Raw genomic sequence first — 20,399 nt, 5'->3', positions numbered from 1 at the left:
GGGGGGAAGGGGGAATCCTACTTTGTTGGGGTAAGCTTCCAAGTGATTCCTGGGAAAAGGCCCCTGAAATCAAGGAAACACAAAAATGTGATTTTTTTTCATTGTCTACATTGGCAGATTAGATGAGAAAATAATATTCGGTCTAAGCTAGCAAATGTTGTTGATATTCTCAACTGAATTACTGGTTTGAAGGTTATTCTGAGACACAGTGAATGAAATTGTTAACTTTACTTTTGCCAGCRTATTTGGTCCTTGACTGCAGCTTAGAAGGTGGTTAATATTTATTGCAGAAAGCATCCAAAAACGCAGATGAAGCCTGGAATAATGAAATGGAGTGAAAATTAGTAATACAAAATGCAAGAACTTGCATCTATATAGGCCTAATAAGAATAATCTCTTCTACAACCTGGGGGTGTCTTTGGTGGTTGAGACTAGCTGAGGAGCAATGACGGGACGCGCTAGCCAGGTCGTTTGTGAATGCTCGTTGCAGTATAGTCATGAAAAGGACATAGAGCCTTTTAAGTAGATTTTTCCTACAGACGTGAAGAAATCTTAATTCCACTGTACAGAGCCAGGGAGAGACCTCATCTTGAAAGTCTGGTCACTTATGTCCAAGAAAATGTGAATTAGAACTAGAAGGGGTGCAAGGAAGAGCCATTAAGACGGTAAGAAGAGCAGAGAGCTTGTTTAGCAGAGTGTGGTGTGTTTAAACTAGCAAAGTGGAAGTGGAGAGGAGGTATGACTGCTCTCCAAATACAAGTATGATAAACCCAGGGAGGAGGAGCTGCTCGTGTGAAGGACGGCATTGGCACATGCACAGCGGGTGAGTTTATACCTGTGGAGGACATCCAGCTAGGCTGAAACTCGGAAGGTTTGTAAGTGATAGAATAGTGAGGTTCTGAAACAGCCTTCAAATGAGGGTGCTGAGAAGAATCCTAAAACACTAGGGTGGAGCCAGGGTAGCTTATGAAAGGATTTTTCCAACATGGTTGCCTGATACAGTCAGACTTCTTTGGAATACCGTATTTGGCCAGTCTAATATGAAATGTGAGGTATATGAATGACTTGGCTTCAGTTCACAGTAATTGCCCTCTTATTAAAGATAAATCCAGACCTTGCAAGAATCCCATTTTGTGTCTTTAGATACATGATGGAGTTGCATAGAAAATTATATGCGACTAAAGTGTTTTTAGAAAAGGACAAAGAATGTTAGAGGAAGTATTCCAGGGTAGATCCCCKCAGAGCTGTATGGCTGCGATTATGTTGTTCACCGAGTTACTTAGGTGATCCTCGCTTCTGTAGGAGGTGTGGTGAGCCTGTTTGTCTACAGTTAGCTAGAAGCTTTCGGCCTCAGTCCATAAACAGCTTTTTTATTCTTATAAGTGGAAAAGAAGAAAAGTAAATTAAAATAAAGGAAATTAATGGAATAACCTCTCCCATAACAGATTTATCATGGAACTCATTCTTAAAGAATGCTTAGATCAAAAAGAAAATTAAAAAGTGCATCTGGCATTCACTGTGATCAAGTAGAGGGATCAATATGTTCAGTCGAATGAGGCCTCCAACATCACAGGTGAGAGTTCTTACACTTTTTAGAAAAAGTTTTTTGTTTCTTAAATAAAAATAAAAAAATACAAAATAAGCAACCTTGCAACATTTCTAGAAGACTTGAGRGAAAAAATTTTCTTTTAACATAGTAAACATAAAAAATCATTTTTTTCCTTGTTTATATTTAGTAATTCAACAACTGCAGAAATATTTAATGTAGCTTATTTGCATGGCTTCTAGTTACAGGGAAGCCTTTTCAGAAATTTATGATCCTTGCTAATATAATTTTAGTTTCACCAAAAATGTTAAGACCCAGCTATTAGTAGTGCCATGACTATCAGAGGTTTGGGCACAGTCTAAGTGAACTTTCTYGGAGCAGGCTGAGTTATTCTTGTCACAGACATTACCGAGAGCACTTCTGTGCTTCCAAGATGGCTAATATTGTTAACAATGGTGAGAAATATTTTGAAAATTTTTTTGTGCTGGCAAGGTCTCATTATGCAGCTTTGTACTACCTTTGGATCAGGCTTTTAGGGCTTTGCAGTTTTTATGAGTTGAACAAGGTTGAAATTTTAGCGGAAGTATTCAAGTATCCGTGGTATACACTCTAGAGGATCAACTATTTTTGGTAAGCTCTATCCATTGCTGTCACAGTGACATGCAGCAGCAGCATAGGCTGTCTTTTCTCTCATTTTTATTGTTGAGCTTGTTCTAATGTGATTTTTTTTCGATGCTGAGCCTATTGTCAGTTGGAATGCAATCAAAATTTGTTCTGGTCATCATTTTCATCTAGAACATCATTGTTCTAGTCCATGTACTAACAGCAAAGAAACAATACCTGCCTCTAGAAATTGAAAGTCCAACTAAGGAAAATAAAGCACAAAGGAAGAGGATTTAATAATATATCTATAGCTAGGATAATCTTTTCTTACTTGATTTAGTTGGTGGAGCTTCATGTTTTTTATGTCCCGGAAGAAGTGTGGAATTTCAAGCTGAATACAGTTTCTGCAGCTCTTTCTAATAAATTCATCTCAGCTGGATTTATAAGGTGAGTTTAGTCTTAGGCAAGAATCTATTGACAGCACCTATAAAACTTTTAACTTCACGTGCATGGTAGTTCCTCTACACTGTCCTTCAGTCATTTACTACCATCATTGCTCTACAGAGTAAAATTACATCTGTCGGAAGAGACCTGTTCTCTGATCATCTCCAGAGGGTAAGTGGTGCCTATGACTAGCATTATGCCTATTTGAACTACCTCAGGCTTAGCCCCATTGCAGCCCATGGTCTAGACCTCTGAAATGGGATTGCTGAAGAATAATTTATCTTGTAAAATCACAGTCTTAAATTCTTTCTCTTTCCTGGAGCCTGATTATCGGAATCTTGAATTTGTTTCTGCAGTAGGCCGGGTTCAAGAGGAGACTTGGAAAAGACTTGCTATCTCAGAAGAGCCAGTAACTTTCCAGGAATAGGTATATGAAGTTTTGAAGTCTGAAGAAAGAACTTAACCCATATTTCTAAAAGGGAAGCATTACAGCCCATTCAACCACCAGTGTATATCTTCTTTCTTTTTCAATAATATTTTTGAACAGTTGCCTGCAACCACATGTGCTATGTGTGCTCTCAGATAGCTGTTTGGGAGGACTTGCTAACTAATAATTCTCTAGGGTGCTATGCAATGCTACAGTAAATTAATATTAGCAATAACTAGCACAATGCTGGTATATCACTGTCTTAAAAAAAATTTTTTTTTAATCTTTTCTTATTATAATCTAGGAGAGGGAATAGCAATCATGCTGGTACTAACAATGTTTGAACATTGTTGATAGCACTGTCCAGTCATGTGCCTGATGAGTCTAGTATTGTGTGAGTCAGCTGAACAAAGGATTCCTAGATCTAAGTATAGTCCACTTCCATTAATCATAAAATTAGAGGAAAATATTAAGTGTGTAATCATCTATGGCCCCAAGTTCTCACTCCCATGGACTTGATTTCTCAGCCTCTGTGATCTTTTTATTTTTTCCTCATTCCTTACCACAGAACCCATACTTTTGTTATTTCTAGATGAGGTTGCTGCAATGAACTCTAGTTTGCATTACTTTTAGAGGAACACCCTGAAGCAAGTGATGTAGATGTGACTATTCTTCTGTTAGCTGGTGGCAGCAAAAGGGAAGAGTATTATACCTGGTTCCTAGCAGCTGCACTGGCAAGCTGACTATTTTCAGATATTTCTGCTGTATATCTCAGGAGCTATATAATCTAAGTAAATTTCTCCTATGCTACATCGTAGTTCCTTAAATCAGATGTATTCCCCTCTATTTATACAGCTCTTAGATTTCCGTGCTGGTTTGGAAGGATGTTATCAGTGAAGGATGTTCAGTTCTAAAATTCCCTGTGAAAGAGCTTACATTTATTGGGTTTCAGGGGACAGTTCAAGGGGCATATCTTCTCCGAGCTTGAAAAAATAATGGTAAATGAGAGATGTTTGAATTATAGATCATCTGTTTTCTCATATCAGGTCGTGGAAGGATGTATATTGAATTATATGCTCCTCCTTCACATATTTCTTTATAATTTGAAATAAATGAATAAATTAGGGCTAACATCTGCAGCAGATATGGACAAAAAGAGGATGTGGAAGCAGTAAACAGAAGCTAAATGCGTGGTGCTAAGTGTATAGGGACCAAGCGGTGTGGCCTAGATGTGTCCACTCAGCAGAATGCTTGATCTTGGGTCTCCTTTGTCGTGTCCCATGCTCCAGGGCAGAAATATGATCTTGAGGAGGGTCCTCTAAGTCCAGGGTGATTGAAATAATGTAAGGGCAGCATTGTAGCCCACTGGAGTACTGGGTGAAACTTTTATAGGCTGAAACTGAGAGTATTTTTTGCATACTTTGGCTGTGAAATGAAGGCATATAGGACTCTCTGAGAGTGCAAACCCTGCTGGGGTAATATTGAAGGCCTGTCCAAGCAGAGGGAGCTGAACCTGCTGCGTTCTTGTCTGTACTGAGAATGGCATGTGCTGTCCCCAGACTATGTTTGTGCATTGCTTGAAGGGTGATAGCTGGCCTGGGCCAAAACCATGTTAGACAGTGTACTAAGCAGCATGGATGATCAGAAGTCCTAGGCTGCCTGAATTTGCTCTCTGGTTTATTTTATGTTGCAGCACAGAAATAATCAGGATTGCTTATGTTCTGCTGAAGAACTTGTGCATTCCTCGTGCGCATTTTGTTTTATTCTGTGGAGATGCTTTTTATTCTGTGGTGATTTCCATACTGAGCTCATACTTCAATATTTGCATGGTTTCCAGTAGTACATTAAATGATGTAATTCATATTTGCATCAGCTCTCTTTCATCCTCTAGCTATGGTAGAAATCTTTGCACTGAAGTGTTTGGTTGTGATTTAAAATACATTTGCATATGTACATACRTGCACACACCCTGCTCTAAATTTGTGTTGGAGAAGATAAAATCAAAGGAATGTGTCTGGCATTTAAAGTGGACAGTGATGAAGTCTCTTCTAGTGCATAGTGCCTGAAAGAGTATGTTCTACATTGTTGGACCAGCCCCCCCCAACTTTGCCACCTAGATGGAAATGTTTTACTGCGGTTTTGATTGCTTTTGTTATTCATCTGCAGACGAGCAAAAGCATTATAAAGGGGGTCCTTTTCAAGTTTCAGGTCTTTCGATATTCTCTTTTTGTATGGGTTCCTAAAACATGAACATTGTCAGCTAATGTTATGACAGCCTTTGTAATACAGTCTACCATAATTTGATGCAATATCCTGACTCTACCTCACCAAGACTGTCTTACCTGTATGTAATTAGATTCAGTTCCAGGAGCATGGTTCCCATTTTTGGTCATTCTCTTCATGCAAGCCAATGTGTATATAGCATTATCTTCCCCCTCTTACTAACTAGCCATCGTTATTTGATCTTACAGATGTATTAATGAATAACAACATTCTAGGGTGTCTCCTTACATCACACTAAGAGTGCTGCGGGAGAAGCTTGGAGAGTACCTGGGTGGAGTTGCAGTTGCAGATAAATTTATATTTTTAAAATGCATTGGGAAAAAACTAGCAGTGGTAAGTTAATACTTTTTTTTTTTTCCTCTAGTGCTATTCTGCTTTTTGATGTAAACAAAGGGTTTAGTTCCTGCAGATTAAATACTATCACAAGAAAACAGGGATAACTTTAGGAGCACTGCTAGCATTTGTTCTTACACATGTTGGAGCACAAGCTCTTATCAGAACTACTTCCTCAAACACAGGCACAGCTGGCCAGGTATATTAGAAATATCTTTTAAAGCATCAGACGTAATTTTTTGCCATCCGGTGGAAGATACCAGTTTGATAAATCAGTAGATTGATTAAATATGACAAATCTAGTTGCATACAAGAAATTCCGCACTATGGTCATTATTACCAGTACATGGTTAAGAGTATGGTGTTGGAAAGAATTTTCAATGAAAATTGCGTGTGTCAGAATTCCTCTAAAGGTTCCTGCTGTGACCTTCGCAGTGGCCTCTAAGATCAGTCTGTGGCTGGACACTCCTCTGTGTGTACATTTCTGGTTAGTCCAGTAATACAGCCTGAGATTTATGCCATCAAAAAGCTACATCTCTAAATCATAACTGTTCCTCACATTGATTCCCTGCGTAGTTAGTTATATTAAAAGTTATAGCTAAAGATTAAATAAAGTTGAAAATCAGTCTAAATGTTTATTATATAATACTTACGTCACTTAAATCTTTGCATAAGTACAGAATACTTTTTTCACCTCTTACTCACTTCTAATTCTCACAGATTAGGAAATTAATTACAAGCTGTAAATTTGGTGCTGTTCTTTATCTCATTTGTAGTCATCACTAAAATTACCCCATTGAAGACTAGAATAAATATTAGTAATGTGCAAAAGTTAGTTAGAAAAATATGAAGACAAACTGAAAGATTGTGACAGGATGTTAATCTAAAAATATGCAAATGTTTTCAAACAATTCAAGTGGTTTTAACTGGGTGATATTAAGTAAAATTGTATATTTGCTCCCCCACTGATAGTTCTGATGTAAATGGAGAAATTTTGCAGCTCCACTGAAAATGTCAGGAATATAATAAAAATTTTCTTTGTCAATTAGAGAATTAAAGATATTAGTAGAAACAAGTGAAGATTTTTAGCAACAAATTAAAGATATAGTTTTAATTTGGGGGATTTACTATTGCTTGATATTTAACTTTGTAAGGAAGGGTAAAGCAATAAACCAACAAAGTGGTTTATTTGTTGTTTAGGGTCATGGTAACCTCATGCAATTATATCTCCATGATCAAATATTTGTTGAGGTTTTTTTTACAGTCTTCTGTTTCACAATAGTAACAATGTAAGCAATACTAAGAGCTGCACCCTACTTGCAGAGTAAGGGCCTTTAAATGAAAAATAAACATAAACCAAAACCTTGTTCATTTTCTCTTCATTTTCTTTCATATAGTCTATGAATGTAACAATGAACCAGTGGCATTGCCTGGCCATAACTGAGAACAGAATGTGTCCCCAAACTTAGTTCAGTTTAATTATTTCATTATTTAAATGTAAGCTCAGATTTCTTTTTCTCTACTGAAGAGCATACATTGATTATCTTAGATTTTGTTTTTTAGGAGAACTATGTTGAAATCAGAAATTGTATCACACAATGGAAGTTGTATCACACAATGGAAATTAAGATAAATGATAAATTCAAGAAACAGAAGTGTTCAGGAGAGTTGTAGATTTTTTTTCTATATACATTAAATATTTTGCAATGTTATATAAGGTGAATAGAGCATACAAACTCATCATTTCTATTCAGATTCAACTTGAAGCAACTTCTGGTGAAGACAGTTGAAGACTTTCTTTTGCTGTGATAGTTGGATCAGGTCCTTTGAACCAAAGTGCAAAAGATAAAAATGTTTATTCAGATATCCATGTACTCTTGTGGATCTGATTTAGAGTTTGAAAACTAGACAAAATGTTTTTGTGCCATGTCAGAAAACAAAATAGTATTCTGTGTTGTTTCTCCCCGATCAGGCCATTCCAGAAGACAATATTGATTAAGAAAAATGTAACATGTAAAGATGATGACAGAATATATAAATTAAGTGATATTCAACATTACTGTTAAAAAAGTATTTTATTGGTTACACTTTCATTCTTCATCTTCCAAGGTGAAAGCAAAGCAAGAAGCAGAACTGGAGCTGAAGTCATTTGCTCCTCCTTATGTATGTATTGTATGGCTTTTAAACTACCATTTTCTAAAACTTTTTACATTGCACATTTCTTCTTTCATGTCTGATTAACATACTGCATATTTTAGGCACTTTATCCTGAATTATATTTATTACCTGGAGTGGAATACTTTGAAGATGTTTATCCATTATCATCATCAACTCAAGAAAGACATCACTTTAATGCAGAAGCTAGTAGGTTTGGTCATGGATCAAGATTATCCAGTCTTCCCCCCGCAAAAAATGAAAAAAGTAAACGATTTTTAGAAAGCAGACAAAACAGTCATCTGCTAGAAAATCAGGAAGCGCACAGTTCTGGGGAATGGGGTGAGAAAGAATCTGTTCTGGTTTTGCACACAAATCATGATCAAGGCCAGAACAACGGGATTCAAGAAAAACAGATTCAGCTTAGAGAGAAAGGTAAGTTTATCCAATGTAGTGAAGGAGAAGAAGAGAAGAATAACTACTATGGTTAACATTTGCAATAAAATAATATTTCTCTTTTTTGATGTCAATTATTATGCAGATCAAAATGGATCCAGTGGAGCTCTCTTTGTGCCAAGTAATTCAAATACTGCAGATGGGGAATCTGGGAAGAACTGTATGTTATTACAGAACTCTCAGCAAAATCGTCTCAGCCAGGATCAAAAAGGGCATAATGCTCCCGAATGGAATGACAAAGCCAAAGGAACTGCTCTTACTCTTCATGTAAACCACAGTGATGAACAAGGCCAAAATAACCCAACCCCTACAAATTACATTAAATATCAAAAGGGTACTGTTCCTTGTCATCTTTTTGTGAAAGCACGCTTTTTAGAAAGTGGGCACAGCAAATGTAAGATTAAAAAGAATCTTTAGTCAAAGCGTAATTTGGAAAATTGCTGTCAGAACAGTATTCTAATTTYTTATTAGAAAAATATCTTTCAAAGAGCTGTAGTTTTTACTTTCTATTAGCCATTCTTTATCACTATCTACTGGTATAGGAAACACTTTAATATAATTGATGCATTTGTCTAATCTTTTTTATATGAAAACAAATTACTAAGCTGCCGCTTGTTATTTGTAAAGCTAGGAAGATGATCCCATAATTATAATTCAAAATGAATTTTAAATGAATAAATCCTGTTATCAACATATCAGGGAAAGCAATTTACTCACTTCCACTTTCATTGTCATTTTATCCATGACTACATCAATACTGGAGGGAAAGTGTTTCCTCCCCTCCCTCTGATATAATGTTGATCTATTTTTATACTATTGAACAGTGTGATTCTTAAGACTGAGGTGAGAGGACTCTTTGACTGGACTGCATGGAAAATAGTACAGAAGTATGGGGGGGAGGCTTAAAGCACATAAAAAGTAGCTAAGCTAACAGTTCTATGCCAAAACCAAAAATGTTTTTTGAAAGGRATCTATTAGCTACTACTTTCTTTAAATTAGGGTGTCTTATGGATACTAGAGGCCGTTAAGTCTCTGAACAGTTATCTAGTATTCTTAATATTCCTAAATTTTTAGTAATGGTGAAGAAAGAAATGGTGGAAATATTTAAATTGGATTTGAATGGCCATTGTTATAGTATTAGCAACAAAATTGTAACTTAAGTTGTTTTTGAAGAAATAGTTTTAAGAGACAAGTCTCAATATTTGAGTAGAATTTTACTGCTAATGTACAAAGGTGGCCCTTGTTCTATTATAAATTTCTAAAGAGCAGTTATTGGATGAGGCAATATTCAAATTTTCATAGGCATGGGCACCTTGTAGAGCTTAACTAAAACAATCCTCTGGATATCCAGCACTTTGAATTAGAAAACAAAATTTGGATATTGTGATTTTTGAGAGTTGTCTGGAGAGTGTATTAGACAAGGCTTTCTCAAATGACTTTTCAGTAATTTCAGTTTCCAATCATAATCTGTCAAAAATAGCTTTGTCCTTCCATCACCGTATTAACTGAAGTATGAGTTAGGTAAATACACACACACACACACACACACACACACACGCGTGTGTGTGTTTATGTGTATACATACATATATATATATGATTGATAAGTTTTATATATATATATATAAAAGATATATATGACAAGTTTTCTGAAATGTAATTTTGAATGATGAAGGCTGTAAGATTTTGTCAGATAAAGTAAAGGTAAAGTCATTCAGCACCTTTCTTTTGAAATATTTGTTTATTTTGTGGCTATTTTTAAGCAGGTAACGTTTATTCGTTAACATATTAAATRCAAAACATTTTGCTGTCCCTTTCTTTGCTGGCTACAGTTTGTAGGGAATCTTCAGTTGCTTAAAGGTAGAAAGTGTTAGATACGGAATTAATTTAGGGAAGGTGAAATAATTAAGTGGTTTCCTTATCTGTGTTATCATTCCCTGTACTAGTTACCAGAATTACTTAGATATAAACTCTCAAAAACAAAAGACCATTTTTCACCTTTATTTCTTTCCTCTGTTATTCATACAACATTGCCATACCCCAGAGAAAAGTTTATTTATTGACTTGATTCACTGAATTTCTAATACAGGTTGGAAAGTCAAGGTATTGGCACTCAAGAGCTTGGTTTTTTTTGAGTGTAATCTAAACATTTTGATCATTTTCTTGTCACAGAACTAATCCCCAAATTGCCAGTCACAAACATGGAAAATAAYGACCATCAAGAAGATACCAAACCAAGAAGGAACAGAACACAGGATTCTGGAATTCCTAAAACGTGGGAAGAACAAACCATAGGACATATACATAATAACCAAAGGTTAGTAAATAATGATTCTGATCAAATAATGGTTAATATTAATTTGTAACTAGAAACTTATTTTAAAGACTTTAAATAAATGAAAGAAAATGGAAAAGAAAAGCATTTAATTGCATAAATTTTCACTTGCTTCTTTGTTTTATCTTCAGCTTGCAACAGTACAGAACTGGCAAGTCTGTAGCTGATCCTGGTGAAAAACAGGATAATCAGGTGTGTTTTCCCAGCTAACATGTATTAATAGTGTGAAGCAATAAACACAATCCTCCACATAGAAATAGTCTAATTTTATCAGACAGCTAACTCATTAGAAAGATGAAATATTCAAATACAGGCTTGAGAATAATTCAGAAAAGTTAATTCATACTCTGCTACTTTGCAGATTTGCTAATGAAAAACCAACTATTTATGAAACAACGAAATCCTCAAAAGATGTTATTGCTGTGATTATCATTTAATAGAAACTAGATATACAGTAATTATCTCAGTCTTATTAATGTTAGCTGGATTTTTTTATAGTTGCTTGACAATAATGTTGTATTGGTTTTATTAGTGACATTTTTATAAATTCATATTTGTTATGGGATAAATCTTAAAAGTCTTTACTCAAGCAAAACTTCTGATAAAAGACCTCTACAATTCTTTAAAACATATGTACAATACAGCATAAGTGGAACATATTTAGGAAGATAAAAAGCACCCACATGCAATCATATATACACCATTAAAACACTGATATTAGGGAATAAATAGATACAACTGTCACATATGGGCTCTTGCAAAGAAGTGATTTTTGTCTGGTAGTTAGAAGAGTGGAACGGTAGTGGAGTCTTATGAAAATAATAATGGAATTGAAAATCCGCTTTTATAAATTTTACTTTTGAAATGGGTGGTCCAGCCTTTGCTAAGCAATGAACCAGATGTCAGGCTTCAGGTCAGTTACTTCCAGTCTCTCATGGGAGTGTCAGTAATTCGTGGGTTGTGGACATGCACAAGAATATTTAGAGATAGCCTACATTTTTCTGGAGGAGAGAAGACAGGGAGAGTGGATGGAATCATCCTGTAGGCTGCTTTTCTGAAAGGAGAGGAGACTGAAAAGAAAGGACAGTTTGCAACATTTTCACATACCGTTCTGCAAAGCTTTTAAGCAAAGAGGGATTTCAGGCACGCTGACCTTTCTTCAGAGATGCCAAACTTGTCTGTTTTGCCTACTTCCATTTGGTCTAATAAAAATATTACTTCTCTCACCAAAAGCATATATTCTACTACTAAGTTTTTCATCTGTGGATTTGCCTTTGGAATTAATTATTGTTTCAATTTTCACCCTGCTTTGGTTATTGAAAAAATATTTTTAATGTRCTGTTTGTGCTCAGAAGGAACCTCATACCAATTATGTAAAGTACAGTCTCCAGTAAGAATTCTTTCCTTACCACAGAGAATTGGATATGGCAAGTGTTAATGGATGTATCTGCATAGTTTATCTACTGCTGTAGAATGTAAAAATTAGCTGTAGATAAATGCCTTAATTTGTCAGTGAAAAGAAATTTATACAATACAAGATTATAGGAAATCTTGGAATTTGGTAATTTTTCAGGGGTACTGAAAGATTCACCACTTAATAAAGTGTCTCTCTCAAATATGTGTGAAATAGCCTGTTCTAGTTATAAAATATTGACATTCTGTTTAACTGATACATGGCAGTGTGGAGGTTCATATTTAACTATGTTTAACTCTTTCTGTATCATTTTTATTAGTTGCTAAATAAAATATTATTTTGTCAACTCTACAAGCCAATGTGAATTTCAAAAAGAAGTTTTTTCTTCTAAGTTCTTTCTTTCTCATTTACCATCCCCAAGGATTAAAGTGCTTTGGGCCAAATTTTGCCCACATGTTCCCCTCTGCAATTTTGTTTGCAGAGGTCTAGCTGTTTGGAATTTAGTAATCACCTCTACTGATGATACAGAATAAAAAAGCTTACATTCAGAATTCAAATCCAGCTCTCCCATTCATTCAGGTCACTTACAGGCAGGGCATAGGTGTGTGGGATGACTGATGATAGCTTATAGTTCATATTAACTCAGATAAAGGCTTTTCTCGTGTGCAATGTAACTATTTAGGATTACAAATTATGTTCTTATTGTTGTTTCCTTTCACTCTCTAGGCAGATGAGAACAACCAAAATCATCTTACATGTCCAAAAGAATATCTTTCTCCTCCTAGCCCACCTTTTCTGGCACTTTCTGTGAATCCAGCTCAAGTTCCTGCAATTCAGGCAGAAAGTAAGTATATGCATCCAGAAAATCAAAGGGGAGTGAACTGAATCAAAACTGAACAGTTAATGAAGACAAAAATATTTATTTTATGAAAGAACTTGTATGTATGTACGTACATTTGTTCACAGTCTTGTTACAAAGGTTAATTTGTGGTTGGAAAATTCCAAGCAGTTATCATTACATAGCTCTTCATAGAACATGGCAGAGGTTCCCAGTGCTTGAAAACTCTCTTGTGGATAGGAGGAGGTAATAAGCGAGATTGGATAAAATACTGTTGGCTCAAGTGAGAATGTGGCTGACTGCTACTAGTATGGCTAAGGATCATCGCCCRTGATCTAGAAGGAGGATAGTGAGAGGGTAGGTGATTGACCCATTGTTGCGGACTAGTAAAAGCTTGAAATACCTCATTCTGCCTATAATTGAGTTTAAGGAAAGATTTTGCTACAGCTTACATCACAAAATATTTTGAGCAGGAAATAGTACTCTAGAGGCTTTTCTGGCCTCATGGCAACAGTTTTCAACATATGCAATATATAGCTGAAAACGTTCTGAAGGTAGTTTTAGTGATACATAGTCTAGGCATTTAAAGGGGTATTTACTTGTTCGTGTGCATATGAATGGCTGGATGCATGCTGGATTTCTCTCATTTTTTGGCTGCATTATGAAAATCTTGATTGATCATTCTCACTTACAGTATCCAAACACTTGCTAAATGTAATTATATTTTTAGAAAACAAGATGGCAGAACAACTGCAGCAGATGAAGAAAGACAGAAGATGCATGGAAAAAACTAGAGAAGACCTGATCAAAAAAGCCAGGGGGCTACTGGAACAAAATAAGCTGAGGAGATACCACGGTACACTTTTCATTTCTGTTGGAACTTCGAATGACTGAGAAGTGACACTAAAACCAATGTGAAGATGTTTGTCTCTTTGTCAGTGAGCTTAATTATAGAGAGAGCAGTTGGCTAAGCAGTAGCTCTTAGAAGGCTTATTTGTATAACAGTACGRTAGAAAGATTCAAGGTGGAAATGTCTGCTTCCACTTCTTTGTGGCAGTCTTATATATCTAAAAAAAAAATCCTGGCTTTTATAAACCATTAAAGTTAAGTCACATATGGACATAGAGTATCCAGAGAGCTACTTCAGACTTCTTCATTGTYTGAGGCCCAAGGCAATTCACATATTCTAAAACTACCTTTAATAATGGTGCTTACTCAGGTTTTGTTAGGACTTCCATTCAATCCACCAGCATAATACTTTTTATATCTCCTATCAAATGGTATTCAGCATATGGCATGGAAATTATAAGCTGTCATGACAAGCTTGACAGACCTCATTTTTTAACAAGGGTAGAATCTCATTGAAATCCTTCCCAAAATTTCGTGTTAAAATTTTCAAGTTTACACTTAAACTAGTCTCCCTAAGTCACATTCCAGTTTGATACAGAGATGAAGTTTAATTACTTCAATGTTCTGAGAGCACTGTCTTTGTACTTAAGTACAGCTGAATCACTGGGAGTCACAGCTAGATCACCTGTAGCTTTATTGAAAGGACAAGCCATTTCTTCCAGCTATTCTCTAAGGGCATGGCTACACTGCACTCTGCAGCATAATGAAGTCGTATTTTAAAAAAGCAAGCTTGGGTACTAGAAGCAGAGAATCTGTGGTAGCGTGGAGCTGCAGGCAAGCTAATTTACCCTGCTGAGATAAGTCCTAAATGCATTGTCTTAAATTATGTTATACAGTTAGGTAAATTAAAGGTTGTTTCACAAGGATTCAAACAGCTTCTGCAGGTTCTTACAGAAGTGCCTCTACCTCCCAATTATTTTAGTCAGACTTGTAGAGTTTCATAGGTGCTTTCACAAACATGTTTCTTCACAAGGTATGAAGGGCACACCATATACTGTAGGAACAGCAATATAGTCTATATTTAATTTCCTCCTAAGACTGTCACAGTGACAGTCACTCTAAGTTGTATGTTCTGTAGTCCTCCAACAGCTGGATTCTTTTTGGTAAGTAGCTGAGAAGAAGTTTCCTGCTTACCTAAAGTAAGCCTTGGAAGAAAGAAGCATTTAAGACACATTGCAGACTGGCAGATGTATCTTGGCCATACGACTGCCATATCAAATATGGGGGGTACATATGTGCCAGTCTTTGATAATATATTAACAGTGTAGCCCAAGGAATCATAGTTMAATGTAAAGGTAAATAACTGTTTCCCATAAATGCTCAAATTCTACATAAAGCTCCTATTTCTGTTACTTTGAAGCTGGGGACTTCAGATGGTGTTGGGCATACCAGTCTTCACAGGTCTGGAGCTCTTTTTCAGCCAAAAAATGCAGAACTACCAGGATGAATGAAATTTAGGTTCTGGAGCTTCTGTCATGTCTCAGAGGACAGATAGAGCTTTTTGTTTAGGTGATTACTTATTCAGAAAATTCTGTTGCAATTTGTAACAAATGTCACTTTAGCAAAGACTTTAACTAATGAAATCTACTGCTACATTTTATTATGCGTTTTGGCCAACTGAATCTTGTAAGATCAGTTGGTTGTTACTGTCTTCCAAACATCTTATGATAAGGTGAACAAGACTAAATAGTACTATGGTTTTCCTATGTAGTTCGTGAGGAATGGAAAAAGAAGTACTTTGAAACAAAGAAAGCTACAGTTTCACTGGAGGACATTTTAAACAAACTACGACAAGATTTAGAGCTTTACTACCAGAAATTGCTTTTGCAACTGGAAGCCAGAGATACCCGAAAACGACCAAATTACACAACAAATTCCAAGGTATTTGTGCATATTATTTAATCTTTTTACACGACCTGTTTTTATATAAAATATAAATGCCAAAAAACCAATTCATCATCAGCCAGTGTATAAACTAGCTCTAAAAACCAAATGTCTTTCAGTGAGCTGAGGTGGGGCCAATACAAAATTACTGCATCCCATTCTTAGTAAGACTAAAGAAATGCTTGAGTCTGACCATTTGAGTCTTTCTGCTTTGTGTTTGTATGATAGCCTCTGATGGCAAAAACCCCTTTGTTCAGTGCGATTAATGAATTGTTCAGTTCTACATGGGTCTCATCATCCCCAATTTCAAGTACAGAGATAATGAATTCTAGTTGTGTTTGGAGGAGAAAAAAAAAATCCCTGAGGCATTTGGAGTGGTTGCATCTGAACTGTTGTGCAACTATGAGTTCTGTGTTAATGGAAATACACTGTTGGTGTCAAATCATGGGCAGCTCAGAGAAATAAATAAAAAGATACAAGAAATGGGGAAAACACCCCTCCCAATAGTTAAATCTGCCAGTTTTCTAAATGTTTTCATAGAAGCAAGTCTGCCAGCAAACTGAAACTAGAGTAGGAAAAATAAACTGTAGGAAGCATATGTAATATCTTATGCTTGCATCTAAAAGCTGGGATACGATCTAAAATATATAATATATATTATTGGAACTGTCTTACTTTTATATTTTAGATATTTATATTATTAATAGGGTTGATACAATGTATTATTAGCTATGTYGGGGTTCAGATATGTTATTGCTTCTTTTTGGGGGGCCAGAATTTTGGGGCATGAGGGTTTTTTTGGGCATCTTTAGCTAGGCACAAAGAGATTATACAGGAAGGATATGCACAGCTTAAATGTATAAAGCAATTATTTATTGGCCAACACACAGAAGCTAGCTAGGATTTAACAAGCTGTTAGGCTAAGCTCTAAGTCTGCTCTCCACCCCGATAAGTCACCGAAGGAGTCTCTGCTGGTGAGGCAGGCATCTGTCAGATGGGGAAGGGATGGTGTCTGGGCTCTGGGGAACAGATCTTTGGTGCTGCTGGGCTGGCACCTTCCATCAGCTCTTTCAGCACTGGTGACACTGACCATTCCACCCAATGATCCAGTGATGCCTGAGCAGCCCCCCACGAGACTGATTGCCCTCCTGGTGTTCTCCTTTGCCATTGTGTATCTATCTTTCATGTTTTCTCAGCTGTCTGAGCCAAGGTTACACAGCTGTGCTGTGTCAGAGGTGGGCCTTGGACCCTTAAACACAGACAGCTAAACCCCTTGGGGGAGTGGGAAACAGGGGGAGCTTACAGCAGGAGTTAGCAGAGGGCTACAGTTACCACCTAATGACTCTTTGTAGGAGCAGCCTGATCGCATCATTTGCCTCAGCTGGCACTTTAGTAGTATTTTTAAAGGCTTGGAACATCAAGAGAAGATTACCACATGCGTACCCATTCCTCAGGGTTACAGACTCCAAGGGTGACTTACTTACACTAGCCGAGTATCAGAATGTCCATTTTGAAAATACGAGTTTTAGTTTTACAGGTTAATTCAAACAAAACTAGGACCACCCACAGCTACTGCTGAAACGATGGGTTTATCTGCACTAGACGTTCACATGGTGTAGCAGTCCCATCAATAAATGTGCTGCCTATGGGATAAAGTGATGATAAGCCTGTGAGGGGAAAAAAAAAGACTATTTATTTGAAGTGTGCTTTTTTATTATATGTGGGAAGTAGCCATAAAAACTGATGGCAAAGTGCTGTGTTATTACTCAAGAGATCTGATCTGGATCTTAACTTCCTAAAGCAATGGGGAAAGGAAGAACTTTCACACCTAGCTGAAGGGCTCATTGTTGAAGAGAGCTGCCCTCTGTGGAAGAGCAGAGTGTTTACAGACTAAGGCGTTTAAAACAAGATAGCCAAGCATGTATTAGAAACTAGAAGAAGGTAGAAGAGTTGGAAAAAAGAGTTTAGGGGAATTATTTCTCAGTGGGGAATTCACACCTATGACTGAAGAGATACATTATCTAATAATGCAGAAATACATTAAAGCTTTTATGTTGTTTCACATAGAATAACACAATCATCCGGATTATTACAGTACAGCATGATATTGATCAACTGAGGAGGCAGCTGGATGACACAAAAATGAAACTTGTAATAGAAATCAAGGTACTCTGCTTTTATCCTAGTGAGAATTTAATTAAAACAGTGGAAATGTTATTCTGTATAAAAGTGCAGATCCTCCCCAAACACTGGAAGACATAAATATTAGCTGAACAGTTCTTATTTTGAACATTTGTTTATGGTATTGGTTGTCATTGTAGCTTTATCACTTGAACCAAATTGCTCCAGAACTTCAGGTTATTAGATGATTTTGAATGCATAGCATTCAAGCACTTAAATTTTCAAGGTACTGTGTAAGCTGAGTTTCCACAGTCTCTCATAAAATTCCCGTTTCACTGTAAAGGTAATTGAAGGAGCATATTAGGTCAGGTGCAGATCAGTGGCACACCATGGCTGGAAAAAAGAAATCCTAGTACAAGGAACAAAATGGAAATGGTGGTCTAGAGTGAAAGCAGCTGGCTTCACCTTCCAGCATGATCCTGCCTATGGCTTCCTCTGGAAGGTGGATCATGGTAGAGGCATTTGCAATAGATAGATAGCTTTTCAGCTTTGAATTCCTGAAATCTGTGTCTTCTATGTGGCAGAGAATACCCACACACCTTATTTAGTCTAGGGTGGCTGTATTCGTCATACCTCCTAAAGCTGGGCCATTGTATAACAAGAGTGGAAAGAAGACTGAATTCCAGGGTTGACTCTTGAAAACTCCAAGACGAAGTACAGAAGAAAGCAGTGCTAGAACTAGGCTATCTAGTTACATATGAAAGATTTTAAAGATGAAAAGATATAGTCTATATGCAGCCATCCCATATGAAATTCAATCTGAAACGCATATGCATGTCACCTCCAAAAATTTTTGTAAATTACAATTCCTTAAATTACTGGTTCTTCTGTAGATGAGAAAACAGGCAGCATCTGATTTACGAGCGCTGAGAGCAGAACTGACACAGAAGAAGATTCATTCGGCTTTTATTCTCCAGTTTGGAAAATCAGGAATTTAAGGGAATGACATAACTTTGCATCTGTAAGGTCTACTGAAGCTGTGTAATGCATATAGAAGCTCAGAATTTCAAAGCATTTGTTTTTATATTTTTAAAGTTCTGTTGTAAAAAGACATCAAATATGTAAATATTGTTGAATTTGTATACTAAGTTACTGAGGTACTACTGCAACTCACTTCTTTTTAAATCTCACTCTTATTGTAACACTACTCAGCTACGTAAACATGCAGTTTAACATAGTAATGTGTCTAAAACAAAACCAGATTACTTTATAAGTGCAAATTAGTGAACTGTGTAATATCACATAAGTATGTTGATAGTCTTTTGTAAACAAAATATTTGCTAAGCAAGTATTCCTCTACAAAAGTCTCCTGTTCTGATTTTGGGGCATACATATTTAATTCTTGAATAAATTACATTTTCTATAGGAGTAGAACAACAGTAATTTTTATTTATCTATTGATTGACTAGTATTTTTCTGTCATCACAAATAAGATTATCCATGTGTTGTGCAGTATGAACAAAATCCCAGACAATCTTATTTCATATCTAGCAGTTTTTGCTCCTTTTACAGGAAAACTGCATGGAGAATAGTCAAGTCTATAATTAGTGGAAGATGCAAGCTTTGTCTTGGACAATTGTAATGATGATCTTGATCCGATTTACTTACAGTATTGTATACTGTTTTCCTTCAAGTTTGTACATGTGCTCCAAGAACAAATCTCTGAAAGAGTAATCAGAAACCTTCTTGCTAGTCATTTTTTCCAGCCCTCCCATTTGCTTCTTTGCAGTTCAAGGTATTATTACATTAAGCAGAACAATAACATGCTAGCAGTTAATATCAGCTAAAAAGCTGACAGAGCTGTGTTTATTACTGCAAGTGAAACACCTCAGGAAATCAGTAATAGGATAAGAAAATTGTGCAACTCTCAAAAGGAGGAACTTGCAATGCCTTGAGCCAAGCCACCCTTTTTTAAATTTATTTTTTAAAGAAAAGATTTAACAAAAAGTTTTAAGTATTAAAGTATTAAAACAAGCACATTTGCGCAATTCAAGATTGAACCGTCCTATTTAAAAAACAGGCAGTTCTTCATGTTCTTGTTTTTACATATGAAAAACAGCTTAAGCCATCCCAATTCTGCTTCTTGAAGTAAGCATTACAGAAACTAGTATTAGCAGTAGCAGCAGAACTAAACTAGTAAACTAAAAAGCATAAGAGTAATCTTAAAAGCAAAGCAAAGGAATAGGAAATTCTCTCAAGTTTTAATACATGAAATCCACAGGTAGTTCCAGTTTTGTGTGATATAACTCTGTCACTACAGATTAGATTGTCCTATATGCTTTTAGAAACACATGGAATCCTGCTGCAGCTCCCCAAGGGCTGAAAACTCAGGTATGGTTCTACAACATCATCCTGTCTCATTCATGGGAATATGGTAGAACAGAAACAGGCCAATGCACCTTCAGAAGGTGCACCTCTATCCTCACCTGCATCAACTTTCTCCAGTGCTGCTGCTACTCTTAAAAAATAAAAATAAAAAAAAATCGAGGTATCGATATAGGATTTTGAGATGGGCAATGAGCTAGAACCCACAAATCGTGGTTGGTTTTTGCCTTAGAGCAGGCAACTGACCACTTGATCACTTGAAAATCTG

The 20,399-nt window shown here is 36.3% G+C and overlaps 1 protein-coding gene across 1 annotated transcript; it reads left to right on the top strand.

The window, feature by feature from the left end:
- The first annotated feature begins 44 nt into the window (after positions 1-44).
- SPATA1 (spermatogenesis associated 1) lies at positions 45-19,785 on the top strand. Its single transcript, XM_026057649.1, has 14 exons — positions 45-823; positions 1,446-1,573; positions 2,490-2,596; positions 5,519-5,636; positions 7,746-7,799; positions 7,895-8,225; positions 8,332-8,580; positions 10,418-10,562; positions 10,712-10,772; positions 12,721-12,838; positions 13,563-13,688; positions 15,453-15,622; positions 17,693-17,791; positions 18,640-19,785. Exons 2-14 carry the CDS (start codon positions 1,541-1,543, stop codon positions 18,742-18,744), a joined length of 1,716 nt encoding a protein of 571 aa, XP_025913434.1. The 5' UTR covers positions 45-823; positions 1,446-1,540; the 3' UTR covers positions 18,745-19,785.
- The last annotated feature ends 614 nt before the right edge of the window (positions 19,786-20,399 follow it).

Source organism: Apteryx rowi, unplaced genomic scaffold (assembly GCF_003343035.1).
Source record: "Apteryx rowi isolate R43461 unplaced genomic scaffold, aptRow1 scaffold_14, whole genome shotgun sequence".
Classification (NCBI taxonomy): Eukaryota; Metazoa; Chordata; class Aves; order Apterygiformes; family Apterygidae; genus Apteryx; species Apteryx rowi.
This window is presented reverse-complemented; position numbering and strand designations above follow the sequence as displayed.